Source organism: Vicia villosa, linkage group LG4 (assembly GCF_029867415.1).
Source record: "Vicia villosa cultivar HV-30 ecotype Madison, WI linkage group LG4, Vvil1.0, whole genome shotgun sequence".
In the NCBI taxonomy this organism is placed as follows: Eukaryota; Viridiplantae; Streptophyta; class Magnoliopsida; order Fabales; family Fabaceae; genus Vicia; species Vicia villosa.
In genome coordinates this window covers 5,718,152-5,726,888 of record NC_081183.1, presented here as the reverse complement: position 1 = coordinate 5,726,888, position 8,737 = coordinate 5,718,152, and the positions used below count along the sequence as shown (strand labels likewise).

General features: G+C 26.3%; 1 protein-coding gene across 1 annotated transcript; it reads right to left on the bottom strand.

Annotated features, from left to right (window-relative positions):
- Nucleotides 1-364: 364 nt before the first annotated feature.
- On the bottom strand, nt 365-3,272 carry LOC131598741 (dihydrodipicolinate reductase-like protein CRR1, chloroplastic). Its single transcript, XM_058871317.1, has 7 exons — nt 3,153-3,272; nt 2,889-2,980; nt 1,979-2,026; nt 1,679-1,774; nt 1,438-1,554; nt 1,275-1,370; nt 365-663 (listed from the first exon to the last, which is right to left on the bottom strand). Exons 3-7 carry the CDS (start codon nt 2,009-2,011, stop codon nt 553-555), a joined length of 453 nt encoding a protein of 150 aa, XP_058727300.1. The 5' UTR covers nt 2,012-2,026; nt 2,889-2,980; nt 3,153-3,272; the 3' UTR covers nt 365-552.
- Between the last annotated feature and the right edge of the window lie 5,465 nt (nt 3,273-8,737).

The following is an 8,737-nucleotide window of genomic DNA, read 5'->3' as shown; positions in this document are numbered from 1 at the left end:
AAGAAAATAATTAAATGTGTTAGTTTTAATGATAAAGTTAATATCATTTACTAAAGTACCCTTATTTTTTATAGGTAGTAGACACTACTAGAAATACTCTATTTTCCTGCGGATTTACCTGCGGATTTGAGCTAAATTTCCGCAGGAAACACATTTCCTGCGGATTTACCTGCGGTTTCTTGTCCCCAGCTAAAACCTTCGTGGGTAATATTTTCGGCAGGAAGTTCCGCAGAAAATTCCGCAGGTAAATCCGCAGGAAATTTCCGCAGGTAAATCCGCAGAAAATTTCCGCAGGTAAATCCGCAGATACTTTCTATCTCAAATTATATAATTTTCTTGTTTTATTAATTTTTTGAAACATTATAGATTATATATTAAAATAACCATAATATAAAAATACAACTATAATTTATAATGTTTTGAATTTAAATAAGACATTCAAATTGTTAAATTTGTTACGTAACAAATACTTATATAGTCACATTACTAAAAATGATTCAAATAACCAAGCTATTACTAATCATTTGTCAACCAAGTCAAAAAGAAAAAAAATTACAAATCAAAATTCAAAGGTTGAGTGACTTCTTCATGTTGAGTAGATATATTCTTCTTCTTGAACTTTTTTGGCGGCATAGTTTGTAAGAGTTCAAGGGAATGCAAAACCTGAAAAGTTAGAGTGCAACAAATCTTAGTAAGGGACCCAAACAAAATTGAATCAGATTAAGCAGAATTATATATTATATAGAACTAGCATAAACCTTAGACTTGAAATAGTTGAGGTAACTTGAGTCGCCCTACTTTTCTAATGGCTAACAACAACCCTCGCATGAGACATTATACATCTGTAATATCATGCTTGATGGTGTAAATCTGCAACAATTCAACTCATGATGAGAAGATAATAGCTATGAAACAGACAGCTAAACATGACACCGATGCGACACCCATAATAACTTAAAAAATGAATAAAATAATCTGTGTCGGTTTTGAACACCAACACTAACACACTTTTTTTTTCTGGAGGTGCTGATGCTACAAAGTTAATACATGCTTAAATTTCGGTTTTGGGGAAGGACATACCTCTCCTAGACCAGAAAAGTGAATTGTTGTACTTGAAGGAAGCTCTGGTAAGACCAAACTATGTAACACGAATTCCATCTCCCAAAACTTGACCCCTTGCCTTTTCATGTAACAAATAACTGAAACAAGTTATATACTATCTCACACTATTTGTATTGATTTTGTGTATGAACTAAAGGTGTTTTTGTTCTTACCAAAACATCTGTTGAGGAATCTTCTTCTCTGTTATAGATTTCACCGAGCTTAAAGAGATTGTTCGCAATATGGTTTGCATATGCTGATGGAAGATCCTGTTCGCAATATGGTTGAGCATTGATGTAATGTTAAGTAACTATAGAGAAAAACATAAACTATTACATTTGCATTATCCTTGGATTCCACGATTTCGACGTTGCGGTAGTGAAAAGAAGCTGAAATTGCAGCCTGCTGTAATAATATTGATCCTATTGAAAGAGTTGGAGCAACCAAAACACCCTGATATTATAGTTAACCAAATGGATTAGTAGCAGGTTTAACCTAAAGATGCATGATTTTCTATTCAAATGTGGACTATTGATTAGTATTTTTTTTTCTTTTTTATGTCTCACCCGTTGCTCACCATGGTGGCCTTATCACAGAATGCAGATAATGCTGCGACCGTATCTGATTTGATTTGTGGTACGTAAATGACACTTTTCATGCCAAATGTTGTTGCCTAGTGAAAAATGGATCAATTAATGTAGAATTAATAGTTCAATTTATATGCATGTGAGTAGTAACAATATTTAAATGTGATGGTGATGGTTGCAAGTTTACTTTCAGTAACTTTATAAGTTTATGAGTCAATGATTGTAAATAAGAAATAGCGAAAGATTAAATCATGAATGAGAAACCTATTCTCATATATTTTATTGTTTACCTTATGTGTCATATAATCTTCATAAGCACTCATGTTAGTGAATAGTACCTACAAAAGAATAAATATAATTATAGCTTAATTTGAAATGAAATCAGCATGCTTTTGGAGATCCTGTTTTAATTATATGCATGCGACAACACTTAGCGAGATAATTAATGAAATCAACAACAGTGGGACAGTACGTATAACTGCATAAATAAATGGCATTGAATTATTTATTTAAATTAAAAAAATAATTTTAAAAGAAACTGTAATAAAATGAAAAATGGTATTCCATTATCATGTTTGTCCACTAATTGGAAAAACATATAAGTATGACACCTTAGAAAGTTGTCCTAAACTATTTGGTAGAGTACCATTTAACTTATTCTCCTTAAGTACCAAGACAAGGAGATTTTACATTTTTGCATAGGCATATATCCATAAAGGAAAGTAACCTTTTTCAAATGCTTTATAGGTAACCCATGTTCTTGTTCTATACTGTCATAGCAATGATATTCTAATGATTCCATCGGAGATAACAATTCAAACTCATTATTAGAAATCACATTTGGAAAGTGGAAACCTTTTTAGAGAGACGATCGGCAGCGGCGGCAGCAACAAAAGCAGTTGTGGTGCTGAAAGCTTCGTTCAATTCAGTACTCTCCACAACTTCCCAATCGTCGTCATAGTCATCATCACCAATGTATATGAAACCTAGATGCTCCACAAAACACGTCAATGTAATAATTAACTTTTTCTGGGCATAAAACAGTATATTTCAAGAGCAATATGTATTATAGATGTATAAAGCCTAAGGAAGAAACCTTGGTATTCACAAACCTAGATATAAACACAACTTTAAAACACATAATTGGAGAATTGGCAATCAGTGCCACATGAACCAATTCAGTAATTATAATGAAAGCACCTGAAAATCAATGATCTCTGAATCCAAATGTCTTTCAAATTTCAGTCCGAACTCCCTGACCTCATAAACCTTTACTTGCGGCGGATATATACCTTCAATATTGAATCAACAACATGAATGCCATTAATTTTGACCTAATATATATCCTTAACAAATTCCTAATTTATCACAATGCCTATGGTTTCATCAAATCAAATACTTAACAAATTTGAATATCCTACACAAATTCAAGTAACAGCGCTGAATTAATCGCTACTAGTTCACCTGAAGCAATGACAAACTCGCTATCAAGAGTTGCTTTAATCTTTGTTGTTGCAGTAGTGAACCTCAAGTCTTCAATAAGCTGCACGTTTTGAGTACAACCTAACGGAAAACAAAAACAAAACAAACAATGAATTAGGGAAAAGGAAAAGGAAAAGTGCAACAGAATTGAAAAAGGTGAAAGTTAATAAATAGGGGTATAGTAGTGAAAAAAATTAATAAATATTGCATTGGTTTTCTAAATAGACATTTATTTTGAGACATGAAAAAAGTGCAAATGAGACACTTATTATGAGACGGATGGAGTATTATATTATACTCCCTCCGTTTTTTATTATAAGTCGTTTTGGAAAAAAAAATTGTATTTAAATATAAGTCGCTTTACAATTCCAATGAATAATTAATGCTATTTTTCCTATTATATCCTTAAATATTTATTATTCTCTTTCCTTTCAATTATGTAAATTTATCTTCCATATATCATTAATGAAGGATAATTTTAGAAAAACCTTCATAATTTCTCATTTTCATACAATAATTATTATTTTTCTTAAATTGTGTGAAAAGTCTAAAACGATTTATAATAAAAAACGGAGGGAGTAGCTGGCAACATCTTGAATTTAAATAAAAAGTAGTACTATATTATGAAAAAAATTAAATAATAAGGTTTAAAAAAATTACCAAAAAAACAAGTTTTTCAAAAAATTTACCAAAGTGTTTAGGTTTTGAAGATTCCCTGGAGTATGCGCCAAATGGATTGGCGCATTAGTTAAAAAATTAGGAGTATGTGCCATATGATTTGGCGCAAATGTGGATTTTTTTTTTTTTTTTACTTTTCACAAACACATATACGCCAAATGAATTGGCTAATTCAAGAAAATTTATACTAATGCGCCAAATGGTTTGGCGCATAATCTAGGGGATCCTGCAAAACCTAGACACTTTGGTAAATTTTCTGAAAACCTTGTTTTTTATGTAATTTTTTTTATAAACATTGTTATTTAAATTTTTTCATCCTATATTATCGCCTATAGGCATTAAAGAAAAACAATTTTCATTATTCCTTCTATAAATATATTTATTCCTTCAATAAAACAATTTTCATTATGTGATAAACCGGTTTGTATATATAAATTAATTTTAAACTAATTTATAATTACAAACCGTTTTTATATTTTAATTGGTTCAAAAACAAACTTTGGAATATTCATTAATGTATATCCGTGTTTAAAGTGACAAATGACTTCATACTTTTTAGTACTAATTTTTGAGTATTTAGATTACAAAAACTTTGAAAAAATTATTACTACAAATTTGTGGAATCTAAAACGTTTTGAAAATCTTATATTTACTTATCTACTAGTTTATAAGATATGTATAGCACCAGATAAGTAAGTTTTAGGGTTAATAGTCATTTGTCCCCTGCAGTAGTAGTGATATTTGGTTTATCCCTCTTTTAAAAAAAAAATTGTTTTACCCCCCTATAATATTAAAATTGTAAGTCTTTTGCCCCCTAAGAAGGAAAATTACCCCCTGTAAAATATATTTTTTTGATTTTACTCCCTGGTTTTTTACACGTTTAGGGGGTATCCAAATATTACAGGGGATAAAACAAATTTTTTTTTTAAAAGGGAGGTAAACCGAATATCGCTACTATTGCAGGGGACAAATGACTATTAACTCTAAGTTTTATTTACCTCAGATTTTCTTGCAGAAACAAACTTTACCGATTACTTCATAATATGAGATTATGATATCATTAAAAAATAATTAAGCATTTTGCAATTGGTTACTCACAATAAAAAGTGAAAATAATAATTTTTATTAGGTTCAGTAAAATAAACTATTATTTTAAGTAGACATAGCTTAAATTAAAACTAGAGACTTGCAATTTGGAAAGTTACAAGTGACTATATATATATATATATATATATATATATATATATATATATATATATATATATATATATATATATATATATATATATATATATATATATATATATATATATATATATATATATATATATATATAAAAATATATATATATTAAACATAGTATAGTAAGAAGAAAAGGATAAAAACGTTAAATAAGTTAAAACATGTTTATAAATTTAAATTTAGTTGATTGAATTGTTTATAATATGTGGTTCAATTTATTAATTATTTAAATAATTTGCGTGTTTTTTTTTTTGCTTTAATGTAATTCGGTTTATAAATTATTGTTGAGTATTGTAAATAATGTATACTGAAAATTAAAGTTTGTTAGGATATCAAAGAATTTTATAAATAAAATGTCAATTTTATAAATTGAGTATTGTAAATAATGTTTACTAAAAAATTGATGGAGAAGTTTCATACTATAGAATTGAAAAATATTTTTATAAAACAAAAGGAAAACCTTGAAAAGGTACCTTATTCTAGTTTACTTCCATGACTGTCCAACTTTTATTTGGCCTGATTATAATAATAATAATACAATAATACATTTTTTCCACCACGTGTCGAACATACAAACATTATAAGAAAATCTGAGTCCGAAATTTTCTAACACTTTGTTTTGTCCTTTGAAAAGGAATGGTGCTCGTATAAGATGCTCTTATTTTATGTTTGGAGTTAATAATAACTATAAGACCGCCGTACGTAGTATAAATTCCAAGAGCATAAAAAACAAAAGTCTTATTAATACAAACCAATAAAATGTGTACTAAATTATATTCTTAGAATTTTAACATATGGTATCACTTGGAAAATAATGCAATGAGTTAGAAGCATTATCTTCTATTTTGTCATAATGATTTGAAAATTTTAATTTTTAATTATAGCTCTGGCACCAAATTAAGAACAAGCTTTGAATCATTAAATAAAAGTGTTTTAAACATACAAAGACACAATGGTATCACATGTAATTTTAAAATTCGCTGTTGAATATTTTTTAGAGGGTATAATTGAAAAAAAATTATAACTATATATAATTTTTTTCAAAGATTTGAAATATATTAACTCATTGATTGTAAGTTATATTTTACTCAATTCTTTATATATATATATATATATATATATATATATATATATATATATATATATATATATATATATATATATATATATATATATATATATATATATATCTTAAATATAAAATTGTTCGAAATTTAGAAGTGTCTATATTTTATTTGAGAATTTTAGTTTTCTAACAGTTTTATTTTGAAGAATTTTTTCAAGATTATGATGGTCGTCTACACGGTTTATTAATTTAATTAATAAAATATTTTTGAATTTATGTCAATTAATATAAATTGTTATTTACACTTAATAAAAAAATAAAAAACTTATTTTAACAACATATAATGCATAAGAGTTGTAATTTATGATGTCTTTATTATAAATTGTTTTAATTGATACTACTATACTTATACTTTAAATCTATTTAAAATTGAGTTGACAAGAACTCACAAACTTATGTATTATATATATTTTTTAAATATTATTAATATTTATTATAATAAATTATCAATTACATAATATAGTCACTGAATATATTAGTTAGTTTTTAAAAAGAAGGTAAAAGGTTCTAGTCTTTTAGATGGTAGATTTTTTATTTTAAATAAAATAATATAAACAATACAACACTAAAAATATATATTCAATAATAAAGTATGTTATTTGAGTAAGTTAATATTAAACTCTGTAGTCAGGTTTTTCTAATTTAATTCACTAAGTGTGTATATATAATATTTAAAAAAAAAATTGAAAACTATAGTCACACCCTGCCACAATTTAGGTACGTCCCTGACTACCATTGCTTGCATGTCTTCTAAATTTTTTTAATGTTTGAATCTAAAATCAATTATTTTCAACTGATTAAATTAATGTGTAACTTAGTAAAGCGGTCGAACTTACGAGACTAAAAATATTATGTTGTGAAAGTTTCATAAACTAAAATGTTTTGTTGGAGTTTTGTCTTAAATAATTTAAAGAGTCATATTAACATGTGTCTTTATGATACACGTTAAGGGTATTATAATTAAAAAAAGTAAATGTAATTAAATATAATAAAATTATATTTAAATTTATCACATTGAATACACGTGCTCCAAGAATAAATTTTCTATAAATAATTTATTAACTTGTGCCTTTGGGACACAAGTTAGTTTTTTTCTAATTTAAAATTTTTATTTTTATTTTAGACATGTTTAATTTAAATTAATAATTAAAACAAATTAGAAATATTTCTCTAATTTAGTGTCATATATGGCTTAAAAACAATTTAATTTGGATTTGTATTTTAGACATATTTGATTTAAATCAATATTTAAAATAAATTGAAAATATTTCTCTAACTTGGTGTTATAAATGGCTTAAAAATAATTTGGTTAGGATATTTTAGACATAATTAATTTAAATTAATATTCAGAATAAATTGGAGATATTTCTCTAATTTGGTGTTATGGCTAAAAAACAATTTGGTTTGGTTTTGTAGGTTAGACTTATTTAATTTAAATTATTATTAAATATAAAAAAAATTCTATATTTTATCTTAACTAGTATTTATTTATAATTGATTGGTCAAATCATTTATCTTATTTTATTATAATAAATTATATATATATATATATATATATATATATATATATTTACCTATTAAAATTTTTCTTTTCACATTTTAAAACTTAGCCATAAATTTTGAAGTATTTTCTAGCCACTTAAAAATATCAAATTAGTGTTTTACATATCTTTTATTTTATTATTTTCTAACAATAAGAATAAATTAATGTCTGTCTATTTTTCTAAAGAACAAATTAAAATTAGTAATACAATCTATGTTTTTTATTTCTAAATTAATATTTTACTATAAATAAAATTTAAGTAAGAAAAACATTGAGTTTCTCTTTCCTGACTGCTGGGTTTATAGCAGTCCACAGGTTCTCACTTTAATTATCATATTATCACTTTGAGATTCCCACATTATATTATAGACAACTTTTGTAGTACTATAGTAGGACAAGCCCCAACTTTTGTATCACTCTGTTCACACGATTCTCATCACTGTATCACTTTGAGTGGATTCCCCACGGCCACGTTTTCATCACTTTGAATGGATTCCCCACATTATGACAACTTTTGTACTAAGTACTGTAGTGTGCATGTGATTAAAATACCTAAAATAGAAAAAGTGACATTAAAATATTAAAAGGGTGTCCCCATTTTAGTAGAAATTTGGCTTTTGTGAGATTGAGAATGTACTAGTAATTCAATTGCATTTTTTGTTGGACCCTAGTTGACGACGACCAAGTTCCTTTGAGACATCTCTATTCATTGAATCAACCTTAAAAACCACGTTTTATTTTCAACTACATTAATTAGTGTTCTTCCATCGCTGAACGTGTTATGTTCATCCAATAGGAGACATCATTTCCACCATGATAATGATGGATGCTGATAAAAAGCATTTGTTCTTTTCATAATAATAATAAAATATTATGATAAAAAGTTTTTACCGATTGTCATGCGGAAATTCAACAAATACAAACATAAAAAAATAATGGTACTAATAATCAATAATATCAAATAAAATATGTAAATAA